This window comes from Pleurodeles waltl, chromosome 8 (assembly GCF_031143425.1).
Source record: "Pleurodeles waltl isolate 20211129_DDA chromosome 8, aPleWal1.hap1.20221129, whole genome shotgun sequence".
Taxonomy (NCBI): domain Eukaryota; kingdom Metazoa; phylum Chordata; class Amphibia; order Caudata; family Salamandridae; genus Pleurodeles; species Pleurodeles waltl.
Window position 1 is genome coordinate 800672030 of NC_090447.1, and position 15209 is coordinate 800687238.

Consider the following 15209-nt stretch of genomic DNA (forward strand, 5'->3'; position numbering starts at 1 on the left):
TGCAGGAATCTAGTTTCCTAGGTTCTGGGGAGCCCCTAAATACTTAATTCAGGGGTGTGTTTAGGTCTGGGAGGGCAGTAGCCAATGGCTACTGTCATTGAGGGTGGCTACACCCTTTTTGTGCCTCCTCCCTGAGGGGAGGGGGGCACATCCCTATTCCTATTGGGGGAATCCTCCAAAATCAAGATGGAGGATTTCTAAAGGCAGGGGTCACCTCAGCTCAGGACACCTTAGGGGCTGTCCTGACTGGTGGGTGACTCCTCCTTGTTTTTCTCATTATCTCCTCTGGACTTGCCGCCAAGAGTGGGGGCTGTGTCCAGGGGGCGGGCATCTCCACTAGCTGGAGTGCCCTGGGGCATTGTAACACGAGGCCTGAGCCATTGAGGCTCACTGCTAGGTGTTACAGTTCCTGCAGGGGGAGGTGTGAAGCACCTCCACCCAGAGCAGGCTTTTGTTTCTGTCCTCAGAGAGCACAAAGGCCCTCACCACATGGGGTCAGAAACTCATCTCTCAGCAGCAGGCTGGCACAGACCAGTCAGTCCTGCACTGAACAATTGGGTAAAATATAGGGGGCATCTCTAAGATGCCCTCTGTGTGCATTTGTTAATAAATCCAACACCGGCATCAGTGTGGGTTTATTATTCTGAGAAGTTTGATACCAAACTTCCCAATATTCAGTGTAGCCATTATGGAGCTGTGGAGTTCGTTTTTGACAGACTCCCAGACCATATACTCTTATGGCTACCCTGCACTTACAATGTCTAAGGTTTTGCTTAGACACTGTAGGGGCATAGTGCTCATGCACATATGCCCTCACCTGTGGTATAGTGCACCCTGCCTTAGGGCTGTAAGGCCTGCTAGAGGGGTGACTTACCTATGCCACAGGCAGTGTGAGGTTGGCATGGCACCCTGAGGGGAGTGCCATGTCAACTTAGTAATTTTCTCCCCACCAGCACACACAAGCTGGCAAGCAGTGTGTCTGTGCTGAGTGAGGGGTCCCTAGGGTGGCATAAGACATGCTGCAGCCCTTAGAGACCTTCCCTGGCATCAGGGCCCTTGGTACCAGGGGTACCAGTTACAAGGGACTTACCTGGATGCCAGGGTTGTGCCAATTGTTGAGACAATGGTACATTTTAGGTGAAAGAACACTGGTGCTGGGGCCTGGTTAGCAGGGTCCCAGCACACTTCTCAGTCAAGTCAGCATCAGCATCAGGCAAAAAGTGGGGGGGGTAATTGCAACAGGGAGCCATTTCCTTACAGGCAGTCTGTGCCCTCCAGAAGGAGTCCCAGAAGAGAAACCCAAAGGAAAAAAACCTCTAAGACTAGAACTCCCTGGAACAGAGACTAAGCACAAAAAAGGTAAGTCTTCCAATAAAAAGAAACCAAATACTGGAAGAAACTGGAACAGGCGAGTTAAAGGGCTGGAGGAAAAACCACTGGAGCATGATTACCACCAAAGGAAGTGTTGCAGCGCAAGAGAGCAAGAAGTCCACTCCTTATATACCCTAAAACAGGAAGTGACGTACAGGAATATAAAAGATGCCATGTTGGATTGGGAAAGGACCATAGGAAAACATAGATGAAGATGCCATTTTAGAAAAGGAACCTAATGCTTGCAGGGAAATAGGTAGAAGAAGGGCATGCTTGGAGCAAGAAGAACATGGCTCCTATTTGGAAAAATGAAGGAAAAAAGAAAAGGAGAAAGAAAAGAAAAGAAGACAAAGAAAAAGAAGAGGTAACACCGGGTGAGTGAGGGGTGGGCACCCACTTCTAATTTCAAGGGTGTGCCTCACCCTGAACTCTCCGAGGCCATGATACCCAAATTAGAGCCTTGTGCGAGATAAGGTCGGACAAAAGGGCTGCAGCAAGCCCTGTGGCAGAGAAATTGAACAACGGCCCCAGCCGTGTCTCGAGCCGATCTTCCTGCTCGGCCCACGGTGGACCGCGGCGCGACACAAGATGGCCTTTGGGGTGCCACCAGTCTTACCACTGGCATGGCAAGTGACACAGGAGTGACAAAGCTCCTTTGTGTCCTCTGACATGTGAGGCCAGTGAAACTGTGGGACCAGTCTGTCCCAGGTCTTACTTTGCCCCAAATATACAGCAAGGTGAATATCATGGGCTAAAGTTAGCACAAATTCTCTGTACTGCAAGGGAATGATCAGTCTCCTTGTGGCACCAGGTTTTGGGTCCCTTGCATCTGTGTACAAGAGATTGTTCTCCCAGTACACCCTTTGGGTGTCACTGATATCCCCTGCCTCTTGTTTGACAGCTTACTGTGTTAAACCCTCAAGTGAAGGGCAGGTCTGCTGTGCCACACTAAACTCCTCCCTGGCAGGCCCCACTGCACCAAAAAGCTCAGTTGTGTCAGCTTGTAGTTCTTCAGGTGTAGGTTCTGTCCAGGGAGTAGACTCTCCTCCTCAAAGGGGGAACATTCAGCAGAGGGAGGGATAGTGGATAACTTCTTACCCTTTCTACCCCTACGTTTGGGAAGCTCTTGGTCCATTGTTCCATTATCCAAGTTTCCCTGTCCTCTTTGCTTTTTGGCCCGAGCCCTTGTCAAAGCAAAGACATGCCCAGGAATGCCCAGCATGGCAGCATGGGCCTCCAACTCCACTTCAACCCAAGCTGAAGTCTCCAAGTCATTTTCTAGTAGACATTCTACAGGTAGGTCTGTAGATACCACAAATGTCTTTGGACCAGTAAATCCCCCCCCCCCAGTTGAGATCAACAAAAGCCATGGGGTTTGTTATGGGCGTCTGTCTGTACTGATGACCAAGTAGGTGTTGCTCAGGGGCCACCAGTTTTTCAGTCACCAATGTGACACTGGCACATGTGTCCCTGTAGGCCTCACCTGAACACCATTTATTAGGGGTTATTCCTTGTACTTATCCATATTAAGAGGACAAGCAACAAGGATGGCAAGGTCAATGTCATCATCAAAGACTAAAACAGCCTCAGTGGTTTACCTAACTAAACCAACCCCCACTACACATCCCAAAGTGAGCCCTGCCATACCCTTGGATTGACTATTGGTAGTGTTATTTTCCCACCATTGGTCTGGGGATGATAGGGAGTGGTGAACTTATATGTAACACCACACACATACCACATTGCTTTCAGATATAAAATGTGTACCCCTATCTGAGACAGGTAGAGCCCTAGTCAATGTGGGAGCAGTGACTGTTCTGAGGGAATAGTGCCTCAGGGTACCTGGTGGCATGGTCCACAACTACCTGTTGCCTGAGGCAGTTGGTGGGTCTAGGGAATGAACATTGTCAATCCCCACTCTCCCAAAGGGAGTCCTAACCGCTGGCATTGGTATCAAGGGAGACTTTGGCTTGCCCCCTGCCTTGCCCCTGGCCTGGCAGGTGACACAGGAGCTGCAAACCTCCTTGACCTTTTCTGACATGTGGGCCAAGAGAAATGGTTGACCAGATTGTTTCAGGTCTTGGTCTGCCCCAAATGTCCAGCTAAGGGAATATCATGGCTTAATGATAGGAGGAACTCTTTATACTTCTGGGGGAACACCACTCTTCTGGTTACCCTTGGTTTGGGGTCCCTTGCCGCTGTGTAGAAAACTCCATCCTCCCAATAAACCTTGTGGGACCCCCTGGTATCCTCTTGTTCTTGTCTGGTGACAGTCTGCCTCAGGCCCTCAAGAGAGGAACACTCTCTTTGTCCCTGGCACAATTCCTCTCTGGTGGGTCCACCTGCCCCTTGCAGTTTTGCCAAGTCAGGCAGAGCTTGCAGGGGAAAGGGCCATCTCTCAGAGGTTAGATCCTCCCCCTCAGGTTTGGATTACTCCTGACTCTCTGTACTTGGTGGGGCTGGCAAGCCAGACCCAGTGCCCTTTCTCTTCTTCTTGGAGGCTAGGCCCATGTTTCCAGGGTCCAAGTGTCCAGCACTTCCCTGTTGTGCTGGCTGTGACCTGCTCACAGTACACACCCATTCAGGGAGGTTCGGCTTCCGCGCTTGGACCCTTCTTTCCAACTCTGACCAGATAATTTCCCAGCAGACATTTTACTGGGGCAGAAGCTACTGCTACCTTCTTGAGGCCAGTCACGCCTCCCCAGGCTCACCATGGCCTTGAGATGTAATTTAGTTCTGCTATCTGCATCAGTCACCTGGTGGAAGACACAAGGTAAGACCTTCTATGGAGAAACCAGCTTTTCTGTGACCATTGTCACACTAGCTCCTGTATCTCTGAGCTTCCACCTCAGTCCCACTGACTTTAGGCCTCTGACTATACCTCTTCATGCTGGGAGGTAAGGTGGCTATAATTGCAAAGTCCACCCCACCCATCGACACTAAGGTGACCTCTGTGTACCCTGATCCCAGCCCTGAGCCACTTTCCATCCCCACAGCTACACTAGCATCCCATGGGACTTCCCACTAGTGGGGGCTTCTTGGACCAGATAGCATCCCCTCTTTTGTTTCCAGGCTGATGACACTCAAAACACTTGCCAGCATTAACAAGGTCCTGAAACTTCCCTGCCTTAACAGGATTATAATGCTTCCCCTGATACGCCTTCCCCTTAGAATTGGAATGACTCAGGGCTCCCGCTCCCTTAGAAGGTTTCAGGGACTCTTGTGAGGACTCCTTGAATTTTTTTATCATCTTTCCCTTGGTTTTCCCCTGAGAAGAACCATGTCCTCCCTTTCTCTGGTTACCCCCTAGGGGTTTCTGGTTAACTCTGGTTCTTAACCAGTCATCTGCTGTCTCCTCCAGCTCCCTGGGGTTGGTCAACTTAGAGTCAACTAGATACTGGCAGAGCTTTTCTTGGGCACAATTAGTCAGAAGGTGCTCCCTCCTAATCAAATTGTACAGCCCCTCAAAGGTACTTACCTTGTTGCCCTGTATTCAGCCCTCTAGTGCCTTAACTACGATGTCCAGAAAATCAACCCAGTACTTGGTAGCTGTCTTATGGGTGTCCCTAAATTGAAGCCTATATTGTTCTGGGGTCAGACCAAACTTTTTAGTTAAGCACCTCTTCATACTAGGGTATGCATCTGCCTCCTCCTCACTTAAGGTCAGAGGCCTATCCCTCTCAGAACTGGGGACCAACTCCCATAGGGATGACCCCAGTATTTGAGGCTTAACTCTCCTCTTCTGGAAGGCCCCCTCAAAGCCCCCCAGCCATTTATCTATATCATCCGCCTTCTACATAGAAGGAAACACCCCTTTCGGTAGTCTGGGACAAACCCATTCACCCATGGAAATCTCAGGTTCTCTCTCACTGCCACCATCTTATTTCTCTTCCCATGCCAACTTTTTATTTTCCAGGACCAGCTTCTCTGCCGCCAAAGCTATATATTCCAGCTGGGTCTCCAGCTCTCTTTCTCTAGAGACAGGTTCTCTCCTTCTGAAGGGACCCTCTTCCCCCAACTAGCTTTAGGTTTGGCCCTGGTAACAGTGTGCAGTGAGGACCGGTCTTCCTCATCCTCACCAAGGCTCAGATGCCCTCCCTCCCCAGAGAGATTGGAGCTGGCATCCACCCCTACTTCTTCCTCCCCTGGAGCTTACGCTGTGCCTACTTCTTGGGCCTCAGGCCAGACTGTCACGGATTTAACTAAAACATTTTTCCTAAGGTTAGTGGCTGCAGGCAACTCCCTCTCCGCACACAACTAAGCTGGACTACTGTCATTCTGGGTAGGCTAGCCAGATCAAGCTCCATGGTTCCCTAGTTTTGTGTCAAAAAAACATTTTGCAAAAATTGGAGTCAAGAATTTAGGAAAATCACAAAAATGCAATAATTTAAATTAGTCCAAATAATTTTTGCACAAGGACAATTTAAATGACTTTTAATTTGTTTTATTTAAAACTGTAGTGTGATACTGACCACAAGTACTGGATCCCACCACTGCGCACCATAAATGTTGGAAAGTGGATTATTGGTAAGTGCATGTAAGTACCTACACCGAGCAATAGGCCACTAACCTCCACTTAGGCCCAGTTAGGTCTCAATAAATTAAACCCAGCTCAAACCTTGGTAGCTTGGCAACGAGCCACAAGGCTTAAATATTAAGACAAGTGTGTAAAGCATTTAAAAATCACTAAACAGTAAATAAGTAAAACACAAAACACAATACAAATCCAACACCAATTTATAAAAATAGATTATGTTTTTATCTTTAAAATGACACCAAAGCGATTAAAAGAAGATAAGGGAAACCTGAGATATGATTTTTTTAAATAATAAATGTTTTCTAGTGCACAGAAGCAACTAGCGGTCAAAGGGTTAAAAAAAAAAGGTCCCAGTGGACAGGGACAAAGTTCAGAGTTTAGGCCACCCATGTGGTAACACTGTTACACTTACTTTCAGAAGTGTTTCTTGCTTCAGGAAAGTGGTCCACAGCACACACACGCCAAGGGGTCAGAGGCTCTGGTTTGCCTCTTGGGGTCTGGGACTACAACTCCCACAATGCACCTCTTCAACTTATAGAGTTGTTCCAAACGTCTCCAAACTTCTGGATCTTCTTCCAGAGGTTCGTTTTGGGTCCTAAGTGTCCACAACTTGATCTAAGGTTCTAGAAGCTCTGAGCTGCTCCTTGTGAGCTGGGACTACGATTCTCAGAATGCACCTGGTCAGAATCCTCAAATGGCCACTGGACGCTAGTCAGCTGGGCCCTTCTTGCAGGACTTGATGCAGGGGACTCTGGGCTACTGTGTAGCAAACAGGGAGTCCCTTCTTGAAGCAGTAGAAGACAGGCAAAGACCTTTTAGTGGTGAAGCCCCATTGTGCAGCTGGCACAGTCCTTCAGAGTGCAAGGTCCAGGTGCAGGTCAGGGTTCCAGCAGGGCAGTCCTTCTTCTTCTTTGTCTTGTTCCTTGCAGGGATCTGAGGTGTGTGTGCAGCTCTGCTATATTTACCCATGCTCCTGGGTTGGGAAGCAGGGGGGTCTGACTGTCCAATCACAGGCAGGCTCATTTCCCCTTTGATGACCACTTCCTGGTAAGTGTGGCAAATAGCAATCCCAGGGAGCAACATTCTTCAAAAATCCAACATGGCTGAAACTGATTTTTGGAGGTTAGATCTGGCTGAGCCAACCTACTGGTGTGGCTAAAAATCCTAAACACACCCCTCTCCCACCCTCTCCTAATCTAATCACTAGGGCTCCTAATTGTCTGGTGTTGCGGGAAATGGGGGAGGTCCTGACCTGCTCCAAGTGTCCTTCCCTGCCTTTCAAGATCAGTTTGGCTGCTCTCCCCCTCCATCCTGTTTCACCCTCTGCTGAGTCAGATCTCCTCCCCCAGGCACAACCTTTGTGTTCAACCCAGGCAACTTCACACCTCATCAAGGCAGCCTGGCTAGGCTGCCAGATGCTGGCCAATCAGAGAAGGAAACTACAAAGCTGAAGTTGGCAATTTTCAGGTAGAGTTTTAAAACTCTTGCCTAAACTAGTTATATTAAATCCAACAATGGCAAGTTGTGGGATTTATTATAACAATTAATTTGATACCAAACTCAAGGTATCTGGCACTTATGGGAACTTTTCTAATTAAAATAAAGTCTCCCCATTTTATCTTATGGGGGCCATTCACTACAGTGAGGGAAAAACGAATTTGGCTATTTTACCTCGACAGTGCTTATAATTTATAAGTTCCCTTTTTATAGTTCCATGGCACCCAACCCTAGGGGCACATAGGGCATACCTTAGGGGTGACTTATATGTAAAAATAAGGTGGTTTAAGACTTTGGAAGTACTTTTAATTCCAAAGTCGATTTTGCATGCAACTGTGGCTGAAAAGCAGCCAGCAATGCAGGCCTGCCTTTAAAATGACACTGGACACCTCAGCTGTGCACTACCTATGCTGTGATCCCTTAACCTACATGCCCTACCATACACTAGGGACTTATAGGTAGGTTGAGACTGCCAATTAGAATTAGCCTAATTTGCATATCCACTTTACACAAAGCACTGGCCCTGGGACTGGTAAGCAGAACCCAGGGCACAGCCAAGAGTCAGTTACCACCAGTATCTGTCCAAAAGGTTTGGGGGTGACCAAGGCAAAAAGGAGGACTTTCCTACACCCTGTCATGTTTACTAATGCCAGAAGGGTAATAGAAAATCCTGCTCACTGGTTGAGTTGGATTTAATATTGCTATTTTAGAAATGCCACTTTTGGTCATATCTATGCACTTACTAACAGTTGTGCCTTACAGCCCTGTCTCCAATCCACATCTGGTCTGTGCTGGTTGAAAGCTCCCCTTGTGCATTCCACTCAGACAGCCATAAACACAGGACACTCATTCACATCTGCATTCATCTGCATACTGAATGAGTCTCCCTGGACAGGAAGGGTGGAGGGGGCTCTCTATTACATTTCAAAGGCCCGTGGCCTGCCCTCAAACAAAGGACTAATTACCCCCCGCCCCCCACAGGGATCCTGACAGGAAGGCCTGGGATGAAAGGTGAACTTGTGCACTTCAAAACTACTCTTTGAAATCTCCCCCACTTCAAAGGCATCTTTGGGTATATAAACTGGGTCTCTGACCGCACCAAATCACACACTTCTGAATCTACACCTGAACTCTGTCAGAGGAACTGCATGGCTGCCCAAAGGACTCATCTGGACTGCTTTCCTGAGAAGTACTCCTGCCCTGCTGCTGCCCTGCTGCCTGCTGGTCTCTGACTTTGCTGGAAGGACTCAACCCTCTCCAAAAGTGCCCTCCGAGGGCTTGGATTGAGCTTTCCTCCTGTTCTGTGGTCTCAGGGCCAACAAAGCCTTAAACAACCAGCTTTTAGCTAGTTCACTGACTTCAGCGACACCAGTAACCACTTCAGCAAAGCCAGCAGTGGTGCTGCAGCTGCTCCCCCCATGGACCTTGCTGCACACAACGACTGGGGCCTGAAATGCAAGTCTGACATTGCCGCGACGTCACTGACTTCACGCAGTGTGATCGCAACACTGCAAAGTCGGCTCATCATGTCTTGACCGACTAGATTCATTGACCCTGCCGGGTCACAAGGAGCTAACACCTCACCTCTGATGCCGCACCTGCTCCCCCTGCAACCGGACGGGCCGACACCTCCCCTCCCCTGCTTCACATTGCAGAACCGACACCTTACCTCTCTGGACGTCATAAGGGAGTCACTCGCCACTGGTTCCAGTGACACTTCATCTCCCTGACTCCGTGCAATGCTTTGTTTCTTTGTTTTCAAAGGTACTGTGCCTGGGGGTCCGTGCTACTCCGTGACCTGCCCCTGTGGTCTCAGTTTACTGGGAACGACTCCGTCAACAACACCGTGGTAGCCTCAGTTGGAGTTATTGAGTTTCTAAGTGCTTTAGTGGGATTTAATCTTTAAAAATTAACAACTTTGCTTGTGTAAATTGGATTTTCATTGTTTTTACCTTATTTTCTGTGTTACTGTATGAACTATTACACAAACACTTTACACATTGCCTTCTAAGTTAAGCCTGCCTGCTCTGTGCCAAGCTAACCGAGGGTGAGCACAAGATAATTTGGGGTGTGTTGTGACTTACCATGACTAGAATTGTGGTCCCTACTTGGATAAGGGTGTATACCTCTGCCAACTAGAGACCCGATTTTAAACAAGTGTCCTGCAAATTCATGGCCAAACAAGGTCAGCCATGTCATAGACTGATTTAAAGTACGGAATACTTAGATAATTTAACTATATCAAAATACTTTACACTATGAGAGTAGTACAAAAAGGTAAACATGACATTGGTGATCATAGATAGACAAGACTAAGATTAATCAAATATGACTCTGTGGCAAAGCAGAATATTTGTATGTTACTTTATAGCAGTAATCATGGTACATGTTAGTATATTTAGGAGGTGGTGAACTCTATCAATGAATATGCCGTGTCGGCCGAGGTGAGAGCCAATACATTTGTATGATAAGAGGATAAGCTGATGGATTTTAGTGTTGTTGCAGATAAGAGTACTGATGTTACGCCCAGGTAAATTCCAGTGTTATTATGGGGTGCCTGTGAATCAACTTCCATTGGTTTAAGACATGTGTATTAGTATGAGTATCATGTGTTGGTGTGAAAAGTTTGTAATTAGGCTAGTGTCAAGGTAGCCTACAGTTATTAGTGGAACAGTGTTAGTGAGACATTTCTGAGACTAGTAAGTCCTTTATAAATGCTTCCAGCTTCTTTGGTTTATCAAAGATATTTGACTGTCCATTGTGAATTATTTTCTGCTTCACTGGGCCTACTAAGGAGAAGGAACTATTCATATATCTTAGTTGGTTTCTTTTAGCTAGGAAGCATTTTTTGCGAATTATGGTAGGTTGTGCATGGTCTTTAGATATGTCAGTTTTGCAATGTATTTGTCCTTTCCAATCTTATTTTCCTCATGCATTTCAGTATTTTTCCAAGTACTGATATCAAAGTGGTCTAAAAATCATTGGTGTCGGATTTCTAGGTTTTGCAGGGCTTCTGAAAAGGATTCTGTGGGACATTTCAATCTTGAAATATTTCTCAAATGAGATTCCAAGGGCTTGTGGCAGCCAAGGTTCTGGGAAAGCAACACAGGATTTTACTTCTTTCCATATTTTCTTTGGTAGAACAAATATTCTTCAGGTTCCACCAGGAGCGGCTCACTGGACTTTGTTGTGGCGCAGCGGCGCAGGAGGTGCGGGGGTGAATTAATTTTAAAAAATAACAAAATTCCCTAACCTGCTTCTCTGCTGCCGCCACACTGCTCCTCTCCTGCACTGCAGGCACATGCTCCCAGCCTGCCCTGCAGCCAATCCTGACGCTGCTCACGATCGTCGTTGCTTGCCCTGTTGTTGCTGCTTCCCATTTCCCCTTTCAGCGTCACTACTTGCGTGTTGTTTTGCTTGCCCCATGAACTGACCCATGTTGTTGTCTGCTCATTCGTTGCTTTCACCTTTCTTGTTGCTTCCCCATAATTTATTTTTGCTTCCCTGTGGCACCCACCAGGCCCCCAGCCCAGCCATTGTTGTTTAAACTTAGCTGTACCACCTGAAACCAGACCTGCATTCCAACTAGGTTGATTGTTTATATGCAATCCCAGATGGCAGGCTAGGCTTCGAGCTTACATGTACATTTATTGACTGTGTAAAATGAGCCTGCTACATATCATAGTATTCAGCATTGCTGTATGGCCACATATCTACCGGTATTGGATGCATATGAGTGCCAGGATAAAATCTGACACTCGGCACTTCAGAGGTGCTGCTCAAGTTATTAAGAAATAGACTATCTAGAAAAATATAAAGAAATTCTCATGCAGAATGAGAGGGTGCACTGTGAGTGTCAAAGCAATCCAAGTGGGAAGGCACTACCACACTCACAAACCTACTAATCCTGTCTCAACTGAAAGGCTTCTATGGTCACTGGGCACTCACTTCCTCATCTTGCCTGCTGTGCTGCCCTATGGCTGTCTCGCTCAGCCTTGAGAATCCCATGGTCTCTTGTCTTGCATGTGATGCCCTGACTGTGCATCCGCACAGTGCTTCTGTCTTTCTACTCCATCCGGTTCGTTGAGTGTGGGTGTCGGGACGGGATTCAGCATGGATGGAGCTTTGTGGCATTTGTTTTTGTTAAGCAGCTGCTTGATGACTGCTGACTTCTTTGATGCAGACTAGAGGCACCTGGTAGATCTCTTTAGTATTACGCCCACTCTATCACGGAGGAAATTATACTATTTCTTCTTAGTCTGTCTTAAAGCAAGGTGCATGACCTACATATTTCTGGAATGACACAGAAATGAGTCTCTGAAAATACTATAAAAATCAAATAAACCATGCACTAGACTAGCGCATCGCAACACTTCCAGACGTTTTGCCCTTCGTCACACTCTGCAGCCCTTGCATTTTCATTCTTGTTTTTAGGTCTTGCCTTAGACATGTTGCTTGCAAGATATTTTGTTTTACTTATAGGGCTAATAGCCCACAAATTGCTAACCATTGGTTGACTTCATTGTCACTCTCATTTGCTTGCTTCTCTTTGGTAGGCAATTGCTAACTTCACTTCCTCTTTGTGTGTTTGCCCCTCCCGTGGAGCATGGCCCATGTGCTGCTTCCTTGCCCAGATTTCTTCCACTGCTTGTACTTTCAGTCTACTTTTTTTTTTAGTTGCAGGCCTTCACAGCCCTGCCAAGTTTCCCAGGACCATGAGTGATGTGCTGCCGTTCTCGAGTTTTAAAAAAAATGTTTTTATTCTGGGACTTGTCTTGTTTATTCCATTGTAGAACAAATCTTAAAATTCCTGAATTCAGACTGGAGCAGCACATCAAGCAAGGACCTGGAAAACTTAACAGCTATGACTTCATTAAAGCCCATGTCTTTGCAAGCCATCTTCCCATTTCCCATCCAGCTCTCTGCTTCCCCCTCCCACTCTCCCTGCGTTGTTTTGTTTTGTCCCACCCTACCTGCCCACCATCCATGTTGCTTTGCTCCCATCTACTCTTCCTGACCTCCATGTTGCTTTGCCCCACGTACCCTTCCTGTCTGACATTTGTTTTGCTTTGCCCCCATTGACCCTGCCTGCCATTTGTTTCGCTTTGCCCCCACCATGCTTGCCGCTGTCTGTGTTGCTTTGCCCTTAACTATTCATTCTGTTCCCGTGACCTCCCATACCAAATAAGCGCTATGAGGCAGACAACTCTATCCACATCATATTGTATTTTCACCTCCCTTACCCGTCCTCCGTGTTGCCTCCCTTCTCTCCCGCTGTGTTGTCTGCCACCTCGACCTCCCTCCAAGCAATAAAAAAACAAGCTACGAAGCAGTCAGTGGCGGCTGCATAAGAGTGCTTTAAAAAAAATATTCCGCCGATTTCGCAAATAGGCGCTGTTTCTCCGCGGCTCAATCGCTTTCTATTGTGGAACGTGACTGTTACATCTTTAGGCACACTTCGAATCGGCACACACTCCATATTTACTTCAGGTACTGGCATGCCACTCTATAAAGGCTGACGTTTCTATTTTTTTAATATGCCCTGTATTGTAATAATCACCAATGACAGACATTCTAGAACGTTTCACTGTTTGACTTCAGTTTGGATTTTAAGACATATTGCAACATCATCCACCTGATGGCCGCTTTGACTCTCAGGAAAACGGTAACAATGCCATTGCCCTGGAAAACCATGACTGAATTTGGCAGGATGAAACTGGATATCATGTATCGTTGTAGAATAATGAGCAGGCTGGATTTAAAAACAGAAATGGGTAAAGGAAGACGATTTTATATGTGGCACATGTAGTGTCCTGCTGGACACGTTCTAGTGTTTGGCCAGCCTCTCTGCTGAGGGCTGGCCTCCCACATACACCCCACACCCACCCAACACAGGCGTCACCGGTCAGGTGACCCTGGCAAGAAAAGGGGCCGGGCGCACGTGCCCAGGGCCAGTTCCACCTACCATACCACTGTGTCTGTGTGGTTTCTTTAGTAGCATGAGGGCCCCAACACTACATTGGCGACGAAGGCGGGTACAGCAACCCCACGTGGCCGGAAACGACTACTTTCCTCATGGAGGGAACAGGACAGTAACCCGGTGGAGAGACTGGTGCCCGCCGTGAGCCCTGAAAAGAGGAGGGAAACGGGAGCGCCGACCGGCACTGCACCGAGAATGAGGTGAGGCCAGGGGTACCCTCCACATCGAGGTTGAAAATGGTGCTGCTACGCACCACGAAAAAAAACAAATGCGGTAATGCCCAAGGCCGCCCCCCTTTGGAAAATGCGTATGGCAAACGCGCGGCCCGCAGCTTGTGAAAAACCCATAAACAATAACCGGGGATGGCCACCCCCCGAAATGCTGCTGCGGGCGTGCGCAGAAGTAATGAAATGCGCCGCAAAAAAAATAAAGAAGACGACCGGGGGCCGTGTCCCCCCTCTTTCCTTTAAATTGGCGCTGTCGCGCGCCATGAGGAGAAGGAGAGCGAAGGTGCCAAATTGGGGTCGGGGCCGGTCGCCCTTTTTTCATTTTAAATAAAGGTGCTCTCGCGCACCGAAGAAAATTGCCCAGGGCCGCCCCCCCTTTTTACAGATAGCGCCAGAAGCTCGCGGCCCGCAGCGTGCATGAAAGAAGCTGCCGCCGCGTATGAGAAGAAATGGTGCTGTTTTGCACCCAGAAGCAAATCAACCGGAACATCCAACAAGGGCCAGGCCGGCCGCCCGCACTTCCATCCTCAAAAAGGAACGCGGCCAGCAGCGTGAGAAATGTTGCTGCGGCCGCGCACCAAACTGCCTGGTGGTGCGGTGCTTCCATGCACCAGGAAAAGGAAGGAAAATGCCCAGAACTGCCCCCCCCCCAGCTGCCGCGTGGACCGAATAAACTAGTGCAGACACGCACTGAAAGAAATATGGAATACGTGGTGCAGACATGCACCGAAAGAAGTCTGAAACGACATGGGGCAGGCACTCACCAAGGACACAGAAAAATTGCCAAGAGCCGCCCCCCACAACCTCCCAAAAACATGTGGAGTGAAGCTTTGAGGTGCTGACACACACCTAGAGAGGAAAACAGTGCCCGGAGCCCCCACCCCCCTTCTCACTGCAATGTGTGCCCTCTGCATGCCTCCTCAAACGAGGCTATGCAGTGCTAAAGGAAAAGAAAAGAGAAAAAAGAGAAAATAAATAAAAATACACTTACCTGCAGCCCCCTCCAGAGCCCTCTCCGACCTGGTGAACTCCTCCTGCAGCATGGCTCCTCAGCATGGCTTCATGGCGTGTGGTTCAAAACAAACAGGCCGGTAACAGGAAAGACTGTCATCAAGCTGGAAAAGAAGTGCACTGCTGGCATCCAGTGGCCAAAGTTGGTACTGCACCCTATTTCCATTTTAAAGGAATACAAGATTGGATGAAGGCAAGTCTACAGCAGCACTTTCAGAAAGTGACTGCTCCAGACCAAGAGTGCGCCCCTGGAGGGAAGTGGGGCAGAAGACGGAAACGGCGAGGAAGAAGGACGCGACGACGCTGCACAGGGAAGGAGAAGACTGCAGCTGTCTCAGCCAAGCTGCAAAAGTGAGAAATGAACGCAAGTGCCACGTGAGGCACGAGGAGAGCGCGCATGGACTGCGCAGACCCTGGCGGGCGTCTGCTGCCACCGCCGAAAGAACGCCACATGCCCCAGAAGTGATGGACATCACCGTAGGACAAGAAAGGGACATATCAGGCGTTACCATAGGACGCCCAGAAAAGAGACTATGGGGGTTATTCTAACTTTGGAGGAGTGTTAATCCGTCCCAAAAGTGACGGT

General features: G+C 48.2%; 1 protein-coding gene across 1 annotated transcript in view; it reads right to left on the reverse strand.

Moving 5' to 3' along the window:
- The window catches only part of LOC138250306 (uncharacterized), a 153822-nt gene extending 139120 nt beyond the window's left edge, over positions 1–14702 (reverse strand). The window contains exon 1 of the mRNA XM_069205058.1: positions 14604–14702. Within this exon, the coding sequence (XP_069061159.1) occupies positions 14604–14655 (52 nt within the window). The 5' untranslated portion in view covers positions 14656–14702. The remainder of the gene's footprint in view (positions 1–14603) is intronic.
- Positions 14703–15209: the final 507 nt, after the last annotated feature.